The sequence below is a fragment of the Aquarana catesbeiana genome, linkage group LG03, assembly GCF_042186555.1.
Source record: "Aquarana catesbeiana isolate 2022-GZ linkage group LG03, ASM4218655v1, whole genome shotgun sequence".
Taxonomy (NCBI): domain Eukaryota; kingdom Metazoa; phylum Chordata; class Amphibia; order Anura; family Ranidae; genus Aquarana; species Aquarana catesbeiana.
The window spans coordinates 429,909,981-429,934,124 of record NC_133326.1 but is presented as its reverse complement, the minus strand read 5'-3'; the positions used below and the strand labels follow the sequence as shown (position 1 = coordinate 429,934,124).

The window sequence follows — 24,144 nt, the reverse complement described above, 5'->3', positions numbered from 1 at the left end:
ATTTCAGATCATCTCTCATTGGAGGCAGCGATCGCGCTGTAAACGGCCGCTGTGATTGCCCGTTTACAGCGTTCTGTGATTGGCTGTGTCCAAGGGAAACGGCCAACACAGAATTTCCCCGTTGCGCGCTCGTGAGCACGGGGAGCAAGGAAAGAGGAGGCCGTCATATGACGGCCTCCGGGAATTGACATCCGCGCTGAAGCCGTCATTCGGCTACGGCCGGATGTCAGGAGGTTAAATTGATTTTCACTGCTCTCACCACATCAAGACAATGTAGTGACTTTTCTTCCCTGGAACATGGTTTTGGAAAGTAGAGATAACTGACCCGGAAAGCCCACGTTTATTCAGAATGTGGGTCTCAATAGCCAGGCCGTTAAATTTAGCGTTCGTACGGTAGGATGGAATATTGGCCCCTGTGGGAGCAGGTCTGGCCTTAGGGGGAGGGGGCACGGACCCTCCACTGCCATCCTTATGATTTCTGCGTACCATGACCTTCTGGGCCATGCTGGTGCTACCAGAATTACGGGCTCTCTTACCAGCTTGATCCTGCAAAGTAGTCATGGCAGCAACTGAATAGGGGGAATGCATAGATCAGTGAGAACTCATCCCGCGGGGTTACAGGCGCATCTGTTCCGCACGCGAGTGGATCTCTTTGTCCTGGACACAAAGTGGATTAACTTCATGTTGAATCTGGACGCTAGAAGATCTACATCCGGAGTCCCCCATCTTTGGCAAACAGCCTGAAAAACGTCGGGGTGAAGAGACCATTCTCCTGGGAATAACTGCTGGCGACTTAAGTAGTCCGCCTGTCAATTCTCTACTCCCGGAATGAAAACTGCTGATAGGCATGGGACATTCTTTTCTGCCCAAGTTAGAATATGGTTCACCTTTCTCTGAGCTGAGAGACTCTTGGTGCCCCCTTATTGAATGATATAGGCCACAGCCGTGGCATTGTCGGATTGGATCCTGACAGGACAATTCTTTAACCTGGAGGTTCAGGTTTCCAGAGCCAGATATACTGCCCGAATCTCTAGAATGCTGATGGGCAAGGCTCTTTCGGTTCTTGACCACAGTCCCTGGACAGTCGTCTGCTCTAGTACTGCTCCCCAGCCTGAAAGGCTGGCATCTGTCGTTACTACTTTCCAGATAATTGGTCTGAAGGATTTTCCTTTCAGCAGATTCTGGGTTAGTAACCACCAACTGAGGCTTTGGGACACTCTTGGGGAGAACTGCATTGGCAAGTCCAAAGCTTGGATCGTTCTGTTCCAAGCAGACAGGATACAGTTTTGCAATAGTCTCGAATGGAACTGGGCATATAGAACTGCTTCAAATGAAGCTACCATCTTTCCCAACAACCTCATGCAAAGGCGAATTGAGGTATTTCTTTTTGACCTGACCATCGGCACAAGCTCTCGTATGGAGCTGATCTTTGCCGGAGGCAAGAACACCCTTTTCTGGGCTGTGTCTATGATCAGGCCCAAACACTCCAGCTTTCTTAGCGGTTTTAAGGAGGACTTCTCTAGGTTGAGAATCCAACCCAGACTTTCCAGGTTGTAATGCATACACTTTGCTCCAAGCGAGCCACTGACTGGTCTATTAACAATAGATCGTCTAGGTACGCCAAGACTGTTATGCCCTGTGCCCTTAGGCTGGCTAGAGGTGGGGCCAGCACCTTTGTGAACACCCGGGGTGCTGTAGCTAGCCCCAAGAGGAAGGCTACAAGCGGAAAGTGCTGTTCCACTTCGAACCGTAGAAAAATCTGGTGAGCAGGAAATATAGGGACATGCAGATATGGCATCAATCGACATCAGAGATGCATAAGTTCTCTTCCTTGTAGGATGGAAACTACTGAGTTGATCAACTCCATGCAAAAGGAGCGGATCTTCAGGAACCGATTTAGATTCCTTAGATCCAGAATGGGTCTGACATCCCCATTTGGTTTTGGTACCGTAAACCGGTTTGAATAAAACCCCAAACCTTGCTCTTCTGCGGGGATCTGTATGATCACCCCCTGAGCCAATGATCGGTCTAATGCTTAAAACAGGGATTGCCTTTTCCCTGGATCCTTGGGAATGTTTGATCTCAGAAAATGAGACGGTGGAAACTCCCAAAATTCTAGTTTGTATCCTAGAGACACCATGGAGAGAACCCATCTGTCCTGAATTTCAGAAGTCTTCCCTCCACTCTGGTTGCCTCTTCATGTTGAGGCTTTAGTATTCTGCTTTGCAGATTTGCGGCCCCAGGTCTTCTTTTGTGCCTGGGTCTGACCCTGAGGTTTTCCTCTAGAGTCTGCCGGCGGAGGCCGTCGCCACTGCCTAGAGGCGGATGCCCCTGGCGCAAGAGAAAAAGTCAGTTTAAATGAAGGACGTTTATACTTTCTTTTGACTGGCAAAAGAGTACTCTTTCCACTAGAAATCGTCTGGATGTATTTATTCAAATCATCGCCAAATAGTTGCTCCCCATGAAAAGGGAAACTAGTCAGAAGCTTTTTGTAAGGTGCTTCGGCTGACCAATCTTTGAAACCAAAGGGTCTTACGCATGTGTACTAGCACAGCGCAAGGCCCGACGCCTGGTGAATAGAATCCTTCATAGCATCTATGGCAAAACATAATGCTTTTGGTAGTTCGGCCAACTCACGGGTCTGTTGTGCAGGGAGGCCTTTAAGAGCCTCTGTGAATTGGTCCTTTAAGGACTGACAGATGCCTATTGCTGCAACTGCAGGCTGAGTAACTGTCCCTGCCAAGGAAAAAGAGGATTTTAACAGGAATTCCAACTTATCTGTTGGATCTTTAAGCATTTGTGCATTGTCTACTGGACAAGCTAGACTTTTTTTCACACTGGAAATCGTAGCGTCGACTGCTGGAACTTTCCATGTTTTGGTGAATTTTTCCTCCATGGGATAGAGAACTGAGAATCTCTTTGGAGGGAGAAAATGTTTATTCGGATGATCCCATTCAGCATAAACAAGCTTTTCTAGTAATGCATGGACAGGAAACGCATGCAAAGGCTGTAAAGGTTTCAAAGAACCCAAGGAGGAAACCGGACTTTCAGCTGTTATGGGTAGCATGAAAGTAGAGCGAACCATTTCCGTAAGGATTTGTACCTCAATTTGTGAAACTGAATCATCAACTGTTTCCTCTGCAGAGGAATAATCGGCTTGTTTTTCCTCTCGATCGTCTGAGGGTAATACCTCATCCTGTTCTCACTGTTCTCTCGGTAAAGGGTTTGGAGTGGGAGAGAGGGATCTAGCATGCTTCCTATCCCCTTGGATGGAGGATGCGATTAAAGCCACTAATCTTCCTTCTAAGCCCTGCAGGGCAGAGGAAAATGCATCTTCAGTCACGTTTACAGGGGCTGAAGTGTGAGAAGCAATTGCACCACCAATCGGTTCCAAAGACTCACCCTGGCTTGCCATATCTGGAATCTCCGGAGAGGATGATAGTGTATAGGCATCGCTGGTGTTCCCAGCGCCTGGGGGTGGAACTTTTGGTGCCTTAGTAGTAACCTTGGAAGCCATAGTGCTAAGTACAAAAGCAGAGGCACTCTAAGAAATGTTCTATTTGCTGAGCAATAGTAGGAAAAACAATGGCAGCATAGATTAATCTGATGCTAAACAATGTCTTTTCCTGTACTGAAAATGCCTGTGTACGCCCCTCACGTGCTCCAGCGCTCCTGTGTCAGCTCTTGCTTCAGCTGCTCTGGTAGACACATTTAGTTCTCAGAGCATCAGCTTTCAGGTGTGAACCTGATTGCCTGTGAGCTTTCACAAGGATGCTGAGTCCGCACACCGCGCCTGACCGCTTTAGCCACACCACTTCCCTCGACCCTCCCTCCTTCTTTCACAAGTAAAAACCTCAGCCCACTTGCGGATGGGCACAGGATTTGGGTCCAAGACACAGACCGGAAGGAGGAGAGGAGGCTGCAGCCGCCATGCGGCGTTACTGGCTTCCTTACAGTCTGGCTTCTTTGCATATGGCAAGTAAAAAATCTTTAGCTAGAAAGCCGCCCCGCAACCTCAAGAGGGAGGGGGGGCGGGCGTGCGGGGTACCTTAGCAGTTTGTGAATCAGCCTTCCCAAAACTGCTTACAGATGTAATGTACCACAAAACATGTACCCCCAACCACTCAGTTTCCCCAATTGGGGGGAGAGGAATAAAGAACTCCCTCCAGCTGCTAGGACACATGCTGTTGTAGAACAGATTGAAAGGGTATGGGTATTCTTACTCCCTCTAGAGGAGACTTTAAGGCATTAAAATGTTAAATATGGAAGAAAAGGCATTAGGTGAACTTTGCAGTTCCTATGCTTTTCTCCTACCTTTTCCTCGCTGCAGGATACTGCTGAAAACAGACAGATGCAAACTTCACCTATCATGGCGGGCAGCGTAGTTAAACCTTCAAAGACCGGCCCCTTTTAATAGGGGTTCCACTCCTTTGGACCTGTATAGCACCCCTCAGGACAACTTTAGGTAATGTAGCAAGACCTAAAAGAGTCCTGGTTTCTAGGGTCCAGCCCTCAGAGAAGCGTTACAGAGCACATCTTCACTCGTGAACAACACCTTAGACACTGGCGAAAAAACTGAGGTACTCCTGAAAGGAGGAGGGGTTATATAGGGGAGTCATCTTCCTGTATTGGGTATACCAGTGTCAACACCTGAAGGTGGCCCATAACCCATTAATTACTTAAGGCTCTGTGTCCCACAATGTACGATAAAGAATTAATGTTTGGGGGTTCCAAGTAATTTTCTAGCAAAAACAAAACCTGCTAATTTTTACATGTGAGAAATGTCAGAATTAGGCTGGGCGGCAAGTGGTTAAAGTGGTATTAAATCGCAAAAGAAAACCTACGGCATCCTACCAATTCTTAGATGTGATTAGTTTATATTAGGTTTTTTTGCACCTGTAAAATAAGCTGTCCTGCAGTAATAGCAGTTAGAGGGTTGAGACCAACCATTTTACACTGACGGGGGTGCTTACAATGATCAGCTTTTATGGAAAACCCTTATCCCAAAAGAAATAAAACGGTTTGATGGTAATTGCTTTAAAAGTGTTAGCTAAAAAAGAAAAATTAATGCAACCACATCGAATGACTGGTAAGCTGGGGAAACGAGATGCCGGTTTACCCTTATGAGGACCATCCAGGATGACAAATAAGGAAAAGTTTTTCTGAAGAATCTCTCAAGGGTTTAATTCTCTGAGCAGTGTTAATTTTGTCGAAAAAAACATTTGTCAGCGGCCTTTTTATAGTAAACCGAATTCAAACCCGTAATAAGTATAAGAATGATTAGTGGCGCTAATGTGCAAATGATAAGTGAAACAAATATATATGGAAATATTGCTGGTAATGTGACACTTAGCATCAACACCACAATGAATAAAGCAAAGAATAAAAACGGTGTCTAAATACATACATAATGTAAACATGACTGAGCAAATGATTAACACCCTTTGACAAGTGTGAAATGGATGTGTCACTTCTTAAAACAAATTAGTATTTATTTCTCGCTCACTTCACAAGGGACAGTTCTCGCTACTGCTGCAAGCTATTGATTCTACACAGGGATTGCCTTATTTGACATCCCTTTTCACATATCTGCAGTTTTGCACACATTTTTCCTTGACCTTGATCATCTTGCCATCGCAACAGCCACTACTTCAGGGAGAGTGCTTGACATACTAACGTTGGATATTGGAGATCTGATTTTTACCCCCATGTGAGTGGGTTGAGGCGATTCTGGCCAAACATGAGAGTGTGAGGCTATAGCAGCTGGTGAGTGCATTTTTTTTTAGAGGAGAGTGGAATCACGTCACTGAGGTGTGGTGGATGATTACAAGAATCACACTGTTTCTCATACCAGAGATCTTATCACTCTTTGGACTTTTGTTCACATTTAATATGGACTGTTTTCATGCATTCTAATAATATATATATTTTTATATTTTTTTTGAGACGTGACACATCCATTTCACACTTGTCAGGGTGTTAATCATTTGCTCAGCCATGTTATTTACATTCTGTATGTATTTAGACACAGTTTTTATTTCTTTATTTTATTAATTGTGGTGTTGATGCTGTGTCACATTACCAGCAATATTTCCATACATCTTTGTTTCACTCATCACTTATCATTTGCACATTAGCGCCACTATTCATTCTTATACTTATTAGAGGTTTGAATTCGGTTTACATGTTTCCTTTTTTAAGTGGCAGCTATAGAATTGTCTTTTTTCATTTCCTAGAGCGCAGTGGTGGGATTATAGGTGGATTCATTTGTAGACCAACAGTTTGAATTTTTTTTTTTCTTTTTACAGTGACAAAAATAAAAAAGGTACACCACATTTTTGTCCACTGAAGAAAAATAGGATTTTTATAACAGCTTACCTGTAAAAGCCTTTTCTTGGAGTACATCAGGGGACACAGAGCAGCATAGTAATAACTATGTGGGTTATAGGCCACCTTTAGGTGATGGACACTGGCACACCCTAAACAGGAAGTTGCCTCCCCTATATAACCCCTCCCACACAGAGTACCTCAGTTTTGTAGCAAATCAATATACATCTATCCAGAAAAGATGTATACATCTATCCAGAAAAGATGTATACATCTATCCAGAAAAGATGTATACATCTATCCAGAAAAGATGTATACATCTATCCAGAAAAGATGTATACATCTATCCAGAAAAGATGTATACATCTATCCAGAAAAGATGTATACATCTATCCAGAAAAGATGTATACATCTATCCAAGAAAAGATGTATACATCTATCCAGAAAAGATGTATACATCTATCCAAGAAAAGATGTATACATCTATCCAAGAAAAGGATTTTTACAGGCAAGCTGTTATAAAAATCCTATTTTCTTTAGCGTACATCACGGGACACAGAGCAGCATAGTAATAACTATGTAGGATGTCCTATAAGCAATGTAAATCGAGGTGAAGGAGACACAAGAAATCAGGGCACCATAAGACTTGGACCTATACTGCTGCCCACAGCACACTGCCCCCAAAAGGTGATATCCTCTTGCCTTTTTACATCCACCTGAGAGAATCTAGTGAATTATTTAATTAGAGTTATCCATTTTTATACGATTTACACTTTAGTATTAGCCGTTCTAGCACGGTGATCTCCTCACACTATATATCATAACATAATTAATTGTTTTTATTTTCATTTTTATATCTTATTTTTTATACATTCTTTAGGGGTGTTAGCACATATGGTTAATAGTGCTCCGGCCATCTATTATATATGGGCAAATGGGACGCTGTTGTAAGCTTTACACACATTTCTTCATTTATACACTACATTTTCTGTTATATGTATTATTTTTCCTCGCTTGATGCTAGCTACCACACTCTTGGTGTGTGGGCAATAACACATGCATATGTGTGGCCAACATACCAAAAGTATTTCTGTTCTAGTTTTACATGGTAATATCTGATAACACTTTTTATCTTGGTGTATGCAATACCATTGCTCTACCAGCAGGGGGAGTTTCTTATCTATAATTACTATCTGTATGTATATATTATGACACTGATATGGGGGACAGCGTTACCATGGCGTCCACTATAATAATTTATTGCCTATGTTAATTAGATCTTAATTTTTCGTACCTCCTGGGGAATACTCTCGGACGGGATATATGTCTATCCGATTACCAAGGGAATCTGCATGTCATTGCTCCCATTGGCTGCCTATGTTCAAGCGGGCAGGACAGGCATGGACGCTCTCTCTACATAAGACATAGTGCGCATCAGCGTGGCACCGTCGCTGAGGACGTCAATGACGAAACGCGTACGACGGAGCCACGCACACTACGTCACTTCCGTGTTTACAAGTGGGTGGAACGCAGTTGGAGCGCATAGCTGCCGGCATCCCCCATCTCGAGAGATGCTTTGTTTTTTATCGGCTTTTTATCGGTTTTCTACCTGTTGGGAACTGGCGTTATCCTTTTCCCATGTGTATAACCGTTTTTTGATCCTACTACACTATGGGAGCTTTTTTTTTTTTTCATTTTTTGGTGTATGAGGGCATAACAGCATCTACTAACCAACCAGGACACATCCGGGATATCCACCGCAGACACCAGGGAGCAGTGATCTCCATATAAAGCACTACATGCCTATTACCCCTGTGGGGGTGCCTGGATCCGGTGAGTAGGAAGTCTGAAGGGGGAGCACAGAAGTCACCTGGAAACATCTTTAAGCACTAAAGTCACCCTGATGATGTTCTAGTTTGATGCAGATAAATGCCTATGGGACTATTACATACCAATCTGATTTGCATATTACAGCATACTTTGGCCTTAAGCCTCACTGTCTGATTTGTACTGTGCCCGCTTGGCTGATTGTTTGATCCATTTATTTAGACGTGACAGCATATACTGGTACATGTATGTTGAGGTCTTTTTGTCTACATACTATACTGATACAGTCAACATATATACTTACCAGCCTTTTCTCCACCACATACCATTAAACACCCAAAACTTTAGCCTAGGGATCTAGAGGTTTTTTACATGCATCCCACCCCAACCATTGTGAAATAATATCTCACATCTTTTAGATGGTATAGGCACTGGTGTGTAACAGTCTATTGCATTAAAATACCCCCTGGGGTTTTTTTTTCCTATTATACAGCAGTATTTAGGTTTTGCTCAGGTAGTGCCAACCACCCCATTTTTTCACTCTATATTACGCCATCGGAATACTCCGTGTGAGTGCTCTGTTTAGGGGAGGCAGCAACCTATTCTCTCACCATATAGACTTATCCTAAGCGCAGTTTCTCTATTTAATTTTACCTAGGATGGAATACTGGTCCCTGCGAGAGCAGGTCTGGACGCGGTGGAAGAGTCCATGGGTCCTCTACCACCATCTTTACGATCTCTGCATACCAAGATCTTCTGGGCCATGCCAGGGCTACAAGAACCACTGGCTTCCCTTCTCGACTTATCCTGCAAAGAAGACGAGGTAACAGCTGAACAGGAGGGAATGCATAAATCAGTGAAACTGATCCCACAGGGTCACCAACACATCTGACCCGCAAGCGAGTGGATCTCTTGTCCTCGATACAAAGTTGTCCAGTTTCTTGTTGAACCTGGAGGCCAATAGATCAACATCTGAGGCCCCCCATCTTTGACATATAGCCAGGAAGAAGTCGGGATGAAGAGACCATTCCCCCGGGAGCAACTCCTGGCGACTATCTGCCAATTCTCTATTCCTGGAATGAAGATTGCTGATAGGCAGGGTACATGCTTCTCTGCCCAAGTTAGGATATGGTTTACTTCCTTTTGGGCTGCGTGACTCCTGGTGCCCCCTTGGTGATTGATATAGGCCACAGCTGTGGCATTGTCAGACTGGATCCTGACCGGCCAATTCCTTAATCTGGAGGTCCAGGCCCTCAAAGCCAAGCGCACCGCCCGAATCTCTAGGATGTTGATGGGCAAGGCTTTTTCGGCTCTGGACCATTTCCCTTGGACATATGCTTCCTCCAGGACTGCTCCCCAACTTGAAAGGCTGACATCTGTTGCTACCACCTTCCAGGTCACTGGTAATAAAGATTTCCCTTTCTGCAGATTTTTGATTAACCACCAACTGAGGCTCTGGCGTACCCTTGGGGTTAGCCACAATGGGAAATCTAGAGCTTGGACTTTCTTGTTCCAGGCCAATAGGATACTGTTTTGCAACAGTCTTGAGTGAAACTGGTCATAAGGAACAGCTGTGAAAGAAGCCACCATCTTCCATAACAACCTCATGCAAAGGCGAATGGAGGGACTCTTCTTCGTCCTGACCACTTGAATCAGATCCCTTATAGCGCTGATTTTTGCCTGAGGCAAAAACACTCTTCTCTGATCTGTGTCTTTGATCAGACCTAAGTACTCCAACCTTTTCAGTGGCTTTAAGGAAGATTTCTCTGGGTTGAGAATCCAACCCAAGTGTTCCAGGTAGTTGACTGTTCTGACTACACTCTGGTCTAAGCAGTCGATCGACCGGTCTAGTAGCAGCAGGTTGTCCAGATCTGCCATGACTGTTATACTCTGTGCAAAAAAGACGAGGCCAGAATCTTTGTAAATACCTGGGGTGCAGTAGCCAGACCGAAGGGTAGGGCTAGAAACTGGAAATGGTGGTGCTCCACCACGAAACGTAGAAACTTTTGGTGAGCGGGAAAAATAGGCACTTGCAGGTAAGCATCCTTGATGTCAATGGATGCCAGAAGTTCCCCTCCTTGTGGGATGGAAACTGACCTGACTTCATGCGAAAGGAGCGAACATTCAGGAACTGATTTAGATCCTTTAGATCTAAAATGGGTCTGACGTCCCCATTTGGCTTTGGCACGGTGAAGAGGTTTGAGTAAAACCCCAATCCCTGTTCTTGTAGGGGGACCCTCCATGATCACCTTTTGAGACAAAAGCCGATCTAATACTAGAAACAGATTTTTTTTCTCTGGATCTTTGGGAACGTTGGAAAATGAAGAGAATTCTCGGAACTCTAGTATGTATTCTAGAGCTATTGTAGAGATGACCCATCTGTCCTGAAACTCTTCCTGCCAGACTGCTGAAAATGGCAGAAGTCTTCACCCGACCCGAGCGAGCGGGGGCGCCCCTTCACAGAGACCTTGGTATTCTGCTTTGTAGGTTTCTTTCCCCAGGACTTCTTCTGCCCCTGGGCTTGACTCTGAGGTCTACCTCTTGAACTTGATAGCGGAGGCCGTCGCGAATGCCTAGAGGCCCAGGAGACGAGGCCCGTTTGAATGAGGGCTGCTTACTCCTTCTCTTAACTGGTAAAAGGGTAATTTTTCAATTAAAAATCTTTTGGATATATTTATCCAAATCATCCCCGAACAGCCGTTCTCCGTGAAACGGAAACTCAGCCAAAAGCTTTTTGCATGGCACCTCGGCTGACCAATTCTTTAACCACAGGATCCTGCACCACCAAGAGCGTAAGACGTGAAGCCCGATGAATAGAATCTTTAATAGCATCAAGTGCAAAGCATAGTGCTCTTGGCAGCTCAGCTAACTCTTGAGCCTGGTGAGCCGGGATAACCTTAAGCACCTGCTTCAGCTGGTCTTTCAGGGATTGGGAAATACCTATTGCTGCAATTGCAGGCTGAGTTACTGCACCTGCCAAGGAAAAAGAGGTTTTCAACAAACATTCCATCTTTTTATCCGCTGGGTCCCTTAACATCTGGGCACTGTCCACCGGACAAGTTTAGCTTTTATTCACACCAGATATAGCAGCATCAATTGATGGTATACTCCATCTTTTGGTGAATCTTTCCTCCATGGGATAAAGCATTGAAAACTTTTTGGGAGGAAGCAAATGCCTATCTGGGTGATCCCATTCGGCATATATAAGTTGTTCTAGCAATGTATGGACAAGAAAGGCATGCAGGGCCTGAGGGGGTTTTAAAGAACCCAAAGAAAAAAAAAAAAACAAACAAAAAAAAACGGGTCTTTCGGTCAACTCCATTAAGGGTAGCCTGAACGCGGAACGGACCATACCTAAGGGATTGAACCAGTAGTTTTTCAGACTGTGAAGCTGAAAAGGTCTCCTCTACCGTTGATTCTTCTGATGAGGAATCATTAGACTGACTTTTATCCCGATCCCTTGAGGGTAAAACATCAGCCTCTGCCCACTGTTCCCCTGTATCCAGGCCCAGGGCGAGGGAGGAGGATCTGTCACGCTTTCTTCCACTCTGGGAAGAGGCTGCGATTAAAGCAGCTAACCTTTCTTCCAACCCCACCAAGGCTGAAGACAAGACATCTTCAGTGACATAAACAGGGGCTGAAATGTTGGCAGTGGCTGTAACACCTGGCAATCCCAATGACTCACCCTGTCCAGCCACCTCTGGTCCTTCCAGAGAGGATGATACTGCGGGGGGGATGAGCGGGATCCTCAGAACGCAAAGGTGATGACCTTGGATCCTTTTTGGGGGTGATTGAATTCCCCATCTGGAAAGCATAGTCTCTAGCACAAAGCAGAGGTACTATAAAAAAAACAATGCACCCAATGCTGAACTATAGTCCAGCAAACAAATGCTGCTATTACTGTTCAGCCTGGTGCTGAGTAAATGTGTCCAGAAATATGCCAGCATTCACCAACCTACATGCCCCCTTAGTCTGCTCCTGTGTCCGTCCTGCCACCGTGTTTGCATCAGCAGTATTTAAGGACTCGGCAGCCCGCGCTTTAACGCCGTGTTTTAATGGCCACTGACCACGCACGTGCTGCCGATTAAGCCACGCCCCCTCCTTTTCCCAGACTCGCCCCCTACCCTTTAAACCAAATTCCCGCACCCCGCGGGCCCTGTTTGGATCCGCCGTATGAGCGATATCCAGAGTGAGGAGGAAATGGCAGGAAGGAAGAGGGGAAGGGAGAAGCCACCGTGACCCCCCGAGAGAAGGGGTGGCGGGCGCACGGCCAACAGCCGTAGTTTTCTCCCAGTTTCCTGGAGGATAAAGCTGCCCTTTCTTCAGGAACACAGAAAGCATTTCCCCAACTTACAGTGGCTGAGACCGTTCCTAGCTGATCTCCTGTTGACACTGAGCGAGACCTGAGCAGCATGACGAGGTATTTGCTTTTACACCCTCTAGTGATGACAATCAGGTATGACAACATGTAACTCAATAAAAGAAATCCATCAGTAAACTAGAAGTTCCTGTAGGATTTCACTTACCTTTTTCCGCCGCAGGATTCTGTGGTATAACCAGACAGACCCAATCTTCACCCATCACGACGGGCTGAGTTAAGAAACCTTCAAGGACTGGGTCAAGGATCGGGGTTCCACTCCCTTGGACCAGTACAGCACCCTGCCAGAAAGCTTTATGGTATTAAATTGCATAACCAAAGCACTGGATCCCAGGGTCCAGCACTCAAAAAGAGACGCGTTACAGGCAAAACCCTGTTCCTTCCGGCACGAGGCCCGGGTACCATCCATTGTGGCGATTTGAATGGATCCGGTTACAAAGTTCGCCTGCTCCAGCAAGGCTTGCTCCAGAGGAGCTCCAAGTATCGTGACCAACCCCTTAGACACTGGCGAAAAAAAAACTAAGGTACTCTGTGTGGGAGGGGTTATATAGGAGAGGCAACTTCCTGTTTAGGGTGTGCCAGTGTCCATAACCTAAAGGTGGCCTATAACCCACATAGTTATTACTATGCTGCTCTGTGTCCCGTGATGTACAATAAAAAAAATCAACTGTTTTCGGTAACGAATGAAACGAAAATGTGAGGGAGGGACATGAACACTTGTGAAGTTCCCGTTTCCACTGAGCTCCGCCTGTGTAGAGCCCGTGAGTACTTCCGCTCCCAGCAAGCAAGCGCATCTGTAGCGTGCTTACTACAGCGCATTTAGCACTGAGCAGCATTACAGGCCTCCTCAGACAACTGTTCAGAGCAGCACCGTGTATGGCAGGCCTCATACCTGTCCAGAACAGCGCACTGCGAGTGTGTATATATGTGCCTTACAGGACTCTGACCATCGTCCAGAACACTGTGCATTACAAGACTCCTCAGACCATCCACTGTGTGCATTACAAGCTGCCTCAGAACATTCAGAGCACCGTCCAGCATTAGAGGCCTCCTCAGACCACCGTCCAGCATTAGAGGCCTCCTCAGACCACCGTCCAGAGCACTGTGCAGCATTAGAGGCCTCCTCAGACCACCGCCCAGAGCACTGTGCAGCATTAGAGGCCTCCTCAGACCACCGCCCAGAGCACTGTGCAGCATTAGAGGCCTCCTCAGACCACCGTCCAGAGCACTGTGCAGCATTAGAGGCCTCCTCGGACCACCGTCCAGAGCACTGTGCAGCATTAGAGGCCTCCTCAGACCACCGTCCAGAGCACTGTGCAGCATTAGAGGCGTCCTCAGACCACTGTGCATTATAGACACCTCTGGGATGCCACGCCACGGGGTGCGAGCGGCACGTTTTGTGATCACGGTGTCCTCCAGACACTGCTGGTCACAGATTGAGGTAAACAAATCAGCGGCTCTTTACCACGTTATCAGCTATGTACAATCACAGCTGATCAAGGATGTACGCAGAAACCGGTTATCGGCACTCCTTACCTCAGGCAGACAACATGAGGCGAAAAGAGCCGATACCCAGCTTGTGTAAAAGGGACATGCACACTGATAATCAGGGCACAGATAATTATAAATGCCCCCCATCAGAGCACATCAGTGAAGGGGAAAAATTACCTTTTTGCAAAATTTTATAACAAACTATGAAAGTTTTTTTTTTTTTTTAAATGTCGGTCTTTATTCGTTTATTAAGCAAAAAGTAAACAACTTAGTGGTGATTAATTACCACCAAAAGAAATTACCACCTCTATTTATCTGAAAAAAATATATAAAAAAATCAAATTTGGGTACAGTTTTGCATGAGCGTGCATTGTCAAAGTGTGACAGGGCTGAAAGCTGAAAATTGGCCTGGGGAGGAAGGGGGTAAAAGTGCACAGCAGGCAAGTGGTTAAATAATGCATTACAATTCAACTAAACCCATTAGATTTTAGCCGACAAACTGTTGGAGGAGACTAAAATGGGACTAAAACCAATTAACAATGTCTCTGAGATATAAATAGCGCATTCATTTTTGCATTTAAGAAAAACTTAAGCGGTAGTTCTCGGAAACAGGCAACCCCTCCCCCCCCCCCAAAATAAAACTCCGGCTGCAGCAAAAGGGGAAACCTCTAGCAGGGATATTTCCAACAGTGCTAAATGTGATAGTTCCAGTTCAGAAGCTGTTGGTCAGGGAGCTTCCACCTGCACCAAAGACTCAGCCCTGCCCAGCTCATTCAGTCTGAATCCCTGACAGGAAAATGTAAATAAAAATGACCAGGCATGTGGGAACCCTCAGCTGACTAAGCATTGCAGGGATGGGTCACTGGTTGGTGGGTGCAATAACCAACTTAGTTTATAAATTCAAATAATAGAGTGGCTAGACAAGATATTTTACAAGTGTAATTTTTCTGTGAAATGACCCCTTTTTAAGCGGTATTTACCGTGCGTTTGATTTTCAGTATAAAGAGATCCTGAATTTACATTTTCATTATTGCATGCGATATCTGGATAAACTGGATCCAAATATTGCAGCAGACTGACTCTTCAGAGGAAAACTTATCAGGCAAAGACGGGACCAACTCAGAATCTCAGCTCAAGATGGCTCAGCAGAAGTCACCAAGGCCCACGGTTAGATCAGATATAGGATCTGTGTTGAAAGGTGTGGGAATGTGCCTGAGGCCTCTGTGGTTAGAGTCAACAAAATAAAATGGATGATCCCAGTAAAAGTCTTGCATGACCGTAGTAAAAGCCAGGGGCGGACCATCTATTAAGGGAGCAGGGGCGCAGCCTCTCCTATCCATTGCCGCCACCCCCCCATATCCATACGTCTGGCACCTTTCAGGACGGCAGGCGCATGAATTCCAATGCGGGTAGGTGGTTCGCTATTCTCACACTGAATCGCCTCTCCGCCAATCAGGAAGCGCGGGTATGAGACCCTTTTCCCGATGGGCCGCCAAGGAGGAGACTGAAGCCGCTGAACAGGGGAAGGAGAAGTTGCTTGTGATGCCCGCGGAGAGCCTGGGTAGTCGCCTGTGATTGGCCACCATGGATGGGGTAAGTGCACCGACCCGAGGGGGAGGGGATATGTCGGGAGCAGTGTTTGCAGCCCCCCCCAAGAAAAAATTACCACCAGCCACCACTGGTAAAAGCCTGAGCCAAAAAGGTAGAGGTACCAGCCACACCTGAGAGAGAAACAGGACTTCAATGATCTAACAGACTCTAGAAGCCGGGGACAACAGGAGCAGAGGGCAACAGGATTCTAGGCTACAGATGTCAACAATCTAGAAGCATGTTGCAAGCAGCCCAGAGCTGTTCCAGTGAGCTGTAGGCACCCATAAGCTTCCTCCATATACTTACGCAGCACATCTACCAAATTTGTTCTAATCATGCCATGGTGATGTACACGTACCAACGCAGGGACTAAAAACTATGATGTGAACCATTACCTAATGATTCCTGGCGGGAAATCACTAGTCTATATCCGCTTTGTAGAAACACATTAATGATGAGAACACCTTTATCAACATCATTGGGTCACTATGCGTGTATATATCAGTGTGGTGGATGTGTGTGGTTTTAAGTGGATGTGGAATTAAGTGTTTGGGATACCTTTTTAATGAAGTGCAAAATATTCTAGTATTTCAAAAATTTGTTAAAAGGATTTTTTGGTTTTACAAAGCCCAGTGAGTTGTAGCATTGATATACTGATTGCTCATTAAGTGTGGTTGAATCAACAAATTGTTTTTTTATTCAGTTTTGTTTGCACCCATTATAAGACCATCTCTTTCCCCCTGCATCTAGAATCAGACTTTGCAACAGAGTTGGGATAAGGCAGTGCAGACTCAGGATACAAGGCAAGGCTTTCAGGTACTCCTGAAACTCTTCAAGTAGCAACAGAGGGCTGGATGGCTTGAAGGCGGATTGCAGGAATGAATAAAAACTGTAGATCCACGTGTGTGCATGATACTGTAAGAATAAGATGTCAGAGGCCTACACCATTAACTTCTGTGGTGGAAACGGGAATTTTTAAGATGCAAAGCAGCCTACACTATGCATATGAAGTAGCTTCTGGTTGTCAACCAGACTGGACTGCAAAGTGAGTCTTCAGAGACAGGGCAAACACTAAGGCAATGCCTGGAAAACACCCCTTGGTATTTTTTTTTTTTTTTTCAATCAGAGAAGAGTCTGAGAAGTGCCCCAAGCAGAACCCAGTTGCTAAAGGTCACTTTCAGGCTAGCTCTACAAAGCCCAGTTCAGCGGGTTCTGGACACTACATTCCAAAAGCCAGGCCAAGGATGGCCCTGCCAGATAGCTGTGATTGAACAGGCCAGCTCTCGCAGCGATGTAGAGAAGAGTCTTGATTAAAGAGAAAAAAAGATTAAAATAATCAAGTTAACTTACCAGTCCCAGTAACAGGTTTTCCAGTAGTCTTTCAGGACAGCACCCGAGAGAGTGTAGCTCCTCTCACAGTTTCCAAGAAACACTGCTCCATTCATCTTTTTGAAAGAGGGCCTACCCACAGATTATCACTTGTAGAAAAGCCAAACTGAAAAAAACACAAGGCACTCCAAATTTTTGCGGTGGGCAATTGCTGATGTCCTCAAAGACTACTGGAAAATAAGTTACCAGTAGGTCGAACTTGAATTTTCCTGATTTGTATATCAGGATAGGACCTGAGAGGATAAATGATAACTTACCATTAGAGGGGGAAGGGACCTTCCTGCGAAAAGCTTTGTCTTTAACCCATATGCGATATCTTTAACCCAAAATGTAGTAAAGCTTGACCATGTAGCAAATCTTGCACGCTGTTCTGGAGTGGCAGCACCCCTTTCTGCCCATACAGATGCCAAAGCCCTAGAACAATGTGCCTGGATCCCCAAACTGGGGTATCCAGATCCATAAGAACATAGCCATTTTCAACAGTATAGCTATGGAACTCTGTGAAGCTTTTTGGCCCCTCCTGATGCCAGTAAACACAATTCCTTAAGTTATCTCTAGGTAATGTAACACATCGGACATCAAGAGTGTGGAATTTTTTTTTTTTTTTCGCAAAAGAGATTAAGACAGACTGTAGGAAGAATAATGTCCAGAGAAGGATACCTTGGGCAAGAACCCTGGGTCTGTCTTTAGTACAATTCAGATTGGAAAGACTCACAAGAAAGGTCTACTCTTTATCCATCAGAGAGCCTAAGTGGAGAAAAGTCTTAAAGTGGTATTAAACCCAAAAGCAAACATATTGCAGGTTACCAATTCTTAGATGTGATGGCTGTATTAGTTTTCTTTTAGTCTTTCCTTTATTTTCACTGGGTGATCAGGTCAATAAGTCTGCAGCAATTCAAACTTCACCATGCATTCATTTTTCGATACTTGCCATAAATGACACTGGTTAGCTTCTTGTGACTTGCCGGTAAAGTGGAACCATGCTGCCTCCTGGGCGACGAAGCGGTCCCTGCAATGAAGTCCTTCGAGAGAGAGAGAGTTCGAAAAGGCTTCACTAAACGCCTTTTGAGCCAAAATGGGGCAATGAAAAGGGTCAATGTCTTCTGAAGTTTCTTTAGGGTCTAAGGAATGTGTAGAAAAGGGGGTGGGAAGCATAGCACGGGTGGAAGTCCCAGGGGTGGGTGAAAGTGTCCGTCCCCAATAGACCATCTTCTCTATTCAGAGAATAAAACATTTGCACCGATTTGCATGAGCCGATTGGCTGCTCTCCTGATGGGGAGGGGGGGTCTGTGTTGATTGTTTATCAGCACAGCCCCCCTCGGATCCCACCCAGGACCACCAGGGAAGCTGCCCAGGACCACCAGGGAAGCCGCCCAGGACCACCAGGATGGCCATCCACACTGGACCACCAGGTATGCCCCCTAGACCCCCAGGGAAATGCTAATCTGTGCCCAGGCAGCTGCCAATCAATGCCCACTCACAATGCCTACCACTGCCAGTGCCACCAGGGATGCCCAGCAGTGCCACCTATCAGTGCCCAGCAGTGCCGCCTATTAGTGACCAGCAGTGCCACCCTAAGAATCCATCTTTGCAGCCTTTCAGTGCCCAGTGTCGCCTATCAGTGCCCACCAGTGCCACCCATTATTGCCCAGTGCCGCCTATCAATGCTCATCAGTGCGGCATATCAGTGCCACCCACCAGTGCCGCATATTGTCAGTGTCCACTTACTGGTGCCACCTCATCGGTGCCGCCTTATCAGTGCCTGTCAGTGCCGCCTTATCAGTGCCCATCAGTGAGAGAGAAAACTTACCTATTTACAAAATTTTTTTTAACAAAAAAAACTTATTTTTTTCAAAATTTTCGTTTTTTTTATTTGTTTAGCATAAAATAAAAACCGCAGAGGTCATCAAATACCACCAAAAGAAAGCTCCATTTGTGGGAACAAAATGATAAAAATTTGGTTTGGGTACAGTGTTGTATGACCACGCAATTGTCATTCAGGAAGGTGTATAAGTGCCCTGTATTGAAGTGGTTAAATGCCCTTTTCTTATTTGTTTTAAACTTTGGACACAAGCCACATTTACTTTTAGCCCTTTAAACCTATTGACCATTTTGTAGTGTTTTTGCATATAGTCAATTTAAAACATTCCCATTTCGCTCTATGTAAATTGATGACCATATCCAGAGCTCAGTACCCCTTTAAAAAAGTGAGTTTACAATAGACAGTAAAAAATGAAACCAACCTCATCTTCAGGTAACTGGCTTTTAAATTCTTCCATCTTTGATTCTGTGTCATGAATAATTCCTTCTGCATTATTTACAGCTTCAACAAGCTCCTAGAAGACAGCATTTTGTACATATTTAAGCAATTTCAGCAAACTTGGCACCTGTGACACAAGAACAGCATTTTGAGATTAAAATGGGAAAACCAGAAAATGAATCTAAAAATATAAAAAAAATATAGGGTGTTTGATACACGGCTAATTACAATTCAAATGGGGGCTCACTATGCAATATACTGTACTTCAAAAGCATCACACCAAAGGAATCCTATACAGTGGCTCTACACTAATTTATAGTGGGGGAGGAAAGTATTCAGACCCCCCTTAAAATTTTTCACTCTGTTATATTACAGCCATTTGATAAAATCATTTAAGTTAATTTTTTTCCCTCATTAATGTACACACAGCACCCCATATTGACAGAAAAACAGCACCCCATATTGACAGAAAAACACAGAATTGTTGACATTTTTGCAGATTTATTAACCGCTAAGCCACCGCCCACCGTCAAATGACGGCTGGGCGAGGCTTCTGTTGTTCTGGGAGGACGTCATATGACGTCCTCGCCCTCCCGAGCCACTAGGGGGCGCGCGCTAGCGTGCCCACTGCGTCACTCGGGACCCGGTGCGCGTGCCCGGTGGCCTCGATGTCCGCCGGGCACCCGCGATTGCCGGGTAACAGAGCAGGAGCGTGGATCTGTGCATGTAAACACAGATCCACGTCCTGTCAGAGAGGAGAGGAGACCGATGGCGTGTCCCTTGTACATAGGGACAGCGATCGGTCACCTCCCCTAGTCAGTCCCCTCCCCCCCCAGTTAGAATCACCTCCTTAGGTCATACATTAACCCCTCGAGCGCCCCCTAGTGTTAACCCCTTCCCTGCCAGTCACATTTACACAGTAATCAATGCAATTTTATAGCATTGATCGCTGTATAAATGTGAATGGTCCCAAAAATGTGTCAAAAGTGTCCGATGTGTCCGCCGCAATATCGTAGTCACAATAAAAATTGCAGATCGCCGCCATTACTAGTAAAAAATAAATAAATAATAAAAATGCTATAAATCTATCCCCTATTTTGTAGACGCTATAACTTTTGCGCAAACCAATCAATATACGCTTATCGCAATTTTTTTTTACCAAAAATATGTAGAAGAATACGTATCGGCCTAAACTGAGGAAAAAATTTGTTAAAAAAAAAAAAAAAAAATTGGATATTTATTATAGCAAAAAGTAAAAAATATTGTGTTTTTTCAAAATTGTCCCTCTTGTTTATAGCGCAATAAATAAAAACCGCAGAGGTGATCAAATACCACCAAAAGAAAGCTCTATTTGTGGGAAAAAAAATGATAAAAATTTAATTAAGGTGCAGTGTAACATGACCGCGCAATTGTCATTCAAAGTGCGACAGCGCTGAAAACTGAAAAATGGCTTGGGCAGGAAGGGGGTGTAAGTGCCCTGTATTGAGGTGGTTAAAAAAGAAAAACTGAAATATCACATGGTCCTAAGTATTTAGACCCTTTGCTCAGTATTAGGTAGAAGCATCCTTTTGATCTAATACAGCCATGAGTCTGTTTGGAAAAGATGCAACAAGTTTTTCACACCTGAATTTGGGGATCCTCTGCCATTTCCCCTTGCAGATCCTCTCCAGTTCTGTCAGGTTGGATGGTAAATGGTGGACAGCCATTTTTAGGTCTCTCCAGAGATGCCCAATTGGGTTTAAATCAGGGCTCTGGCTGGGCCATTCAAAAACAGTCACGGGGTTGTTGTGAAGCCACTCCTTTGTTATTTTAGCTGTGTGCTTAGGGTCAGTGTCTTATTGGAAGGTAAACCTTCAGCCCAGTCTGAGGTCCTGAGCACTCTGGAGAAGGTTTTCGTCCAGGATATCCCTGTACTTGGCCGCATTCATCTTTCCCTCGATTGCAACCAGTCGTCCTGTCCCTGCAGCTGAAAAACACCCCCACAGCATGATGCTGCCGCCACCATGCTTCACTGTTGGCACTGTATTGGACAGGTGATGAGCAGTGCCTGGTTTTCTCCACACTTACCGCTTAGAATTAAGGCCAAAAAGTTCTATCTTGCTCTCATCAGACCAAAGAATCTTATTTCTCACTATCTTGGAGTCCTTCAGGTGTTTTTTTTTTAGCAAACTCCATGCGGGCTTTCATGTGTGGCTTTCCTAATCAAGTCCAATCAGTATAATCAAACACAGCTGGACTCAAATGAAGGTGTAGAACCATCTCAAGGATGATCAGAAGAAATGGACAGCACCTGAGTTAAATATATGAGTGTCACAGCAAAGGGTCTGAATACTTAGGACCATGTGATATTTCAGTTTCTTTTTTAATAAATCTGCAAAAATGTCAACAATTCTGTGTTTTTCTGTCAATATGGGGTGCTGTGTGTACATTAATGAGGAAAAAAATGAACTTAAATGATTTTAGCAATTGGCTGCAATATAACAAAGTAAAAAATTTAAGGGGGTCTTTAACCCCTTAATACTTTCCGTCCCCACTGTACATTTAATTTTGTGCATAAAACCATTTTAATTAGGAAAACAAAAATTAAAAAACCCAGATATTAATGTTGAACCAAAACAAGTCTGAACAGGCAGGGACAATGTCTTTTCAAATCTACGGTAACATGTCAAATTTAAATTGTTATAATGAACCAAACTACCTATACCAATTGCATAAATGTATGCACATAAAGTATGTGTATGAATGTGTACAATTGCTCTGCAAAGTCTACGCTTGGACGCTTATTCCTGCAGTGTATATTATAAACAGCTTTGCAGAAACTACCTTTGGGCAGCCGCTGCATACAAAGTCAGTCCAAACGGCTCTGTACTTTGACAGTTGCGATTACATCTGTAATCGCTTTGATTTACAGTATAGCGTTTTTAAATTGGAAAGAGAGAAATATATAGAGCACTAAAGGGAAATTGTCCCCCCCCCCCCCCCAATAAACCTTGTGATAAGTGTATTAGTACATAAGACAATTCCACATTATTTGCAATAACGAAACAAAAAAAAAATACAAGAATACAGCAACATAATCTCCATGTAAAAGTCTGATCTTAGTATAGTGTTTGTTGCTGGAGGAAAGGCTAAGCTTTGTTGCAGGAGGAAAGGTTACCAATGCTGAAGGAGGGGAGGAAGGAGGAGAGAATTCATCCATTGGCTCCAGATCAGAGGTGGCAGCAGATGTGTGTTTGTTATCAGCTCACATCCTCCTTTTCTGCATCCAACTTCCATGTTGGATATATACATCTGTTCATTAACCCCTTCATCTCAATCTGACAACTGGTATGTGACCTGCTAATTAAACCCTTCTCCTACTCCTCAGTGTATGACCTGTACAAAAAAAATGTATCTAGTACATCATTAAGAAGCTCCATGTTTTAACCTCCTCAATACCATTATGCTGCCAAATTATCACAGCACTGAAAAATGTTTTGGTAAGGAAAGCCAGTACTAAAGTGCCTAAACCCTTTTCTAAATCCACTTGGGGACACAGGAATTCCTATACAGTCAGATGTTGCTGCAGCTTAAGTTAAAATAAGATAAAAAATGTAATAAAGTTGGTCCATATTGACATGATAGCATCACGCAGTTGATGCAGATCTGTCAGCTTCACAACCATGATGCAAATCTCCTGTTCCACCAAATCCCAAAGGTGCTCTATTGGATTGAGATCTGGTGTCGGGAGGAGGTGGAGCCTAGCGGAGCAGACATGCATTGTTAGAGCTCCACACCGCTGAGAAGAGAAGGACAAAGTGGAGCCTGCAGACTCAAAAGGTATCCATTTGAACCTTTTTGCCCCTGGGAACAAACTGTGAAAGTTTGGGCAGGAAATATGGTACTGGGAGGAAACCGTGGCAGAAATAAAAATCACCTCACAAAGAGCTCACAGGCACTCACTGCAGCTGAAGCAGCTCCACTCACCTCACAAGATACAGCATCAGGGCGCTCTCACAGACAGAAAATGTCACAGCAAGACTCTCCATTTGAGTCAGATACAGAACAAATCCTCTCACAAACTTCTCCACAAGCCTCCTCAGTATCCCCAGTAATATTATTACAATTTGAAAAGATGCTTCATAAGGCTTTAAAACAAACCTCAGACCAAATAACAAAAAGCCTAACCAAAGAAATAAGAGAGCTGGGAAACCGCACCGCAGCCTTAGAAATAAAAATGGATGAAATTGAAATTACAACCCAAGAAAATATAACAGAATTGGAACAATTAAAAAAAGAGAATTTAATACTTCAAACTAAGCTCGAAGATTACGAAAATAGAGCCAGACGTTCAAACTTGCGCATAAGGGGAATACCTGAAACTGTGACAGACCTGCAATCTACTATTACTGCTCTATTACAAGAACTAAAGCCAGATATCCCTATTGAACGTTTAGAACTGGACAGAGTACACAGAGCCCTCACAGCCAAAAAGAAAGATGGACCCCCACGTGATATAATCACAAAATTTCATTATTACAGAACGAAAGAACAAATACTAATTGCTGCAAGAGAAAAAAGGAACTTAATTTTCAAGGACACAATTATCAAATTTTTGCTGACCTATCCCAACTTACTATTACTAAAAGACGATCCATGAAACCCCAACTAATGGAACTGCAACGCCACAACATTATGTATCAATGGGGCTTCCCCTTTTCAGTCAGATTTAACTACCAAGGTACAATTTACAGAAGCAGATCAGCAGATGAACTACAACAAACCCTTTTAAAATTAAATCTGACAGAACCCACAAGCAGCAACACTCCCACACGCAGAAGAATGGCATCATCTTCACCTTCAGGCAGCACCCAGAAAATTCCAGAACAAAATGGGAATCATC

The 24,144-nt window shown here is 44.4% G+C and overlaps 1 protein-coding gene across 1 annotated transcript in view; it reads right to left on the bottom strand.

Annotated features, from left to right (window-relative positions):
• The window catches only part of HSPA9 (heat shock protein family A (Hsp70) member 9), a gene marked incomplete in the record, with an annotated part of 514,139 nt that overhangs the window by 72,142 nt on the left and 417,853 nt on the right, over positions 1-24,144 (bottom strand). Inside the window, 1 exon segment of the mRNA XM_073620776.1 lies at positions 19,246-19,338. Within this exon segment, the coding sequence (XP_073476877.1) occupies positions 19,246-19,338 (93 nt within the window).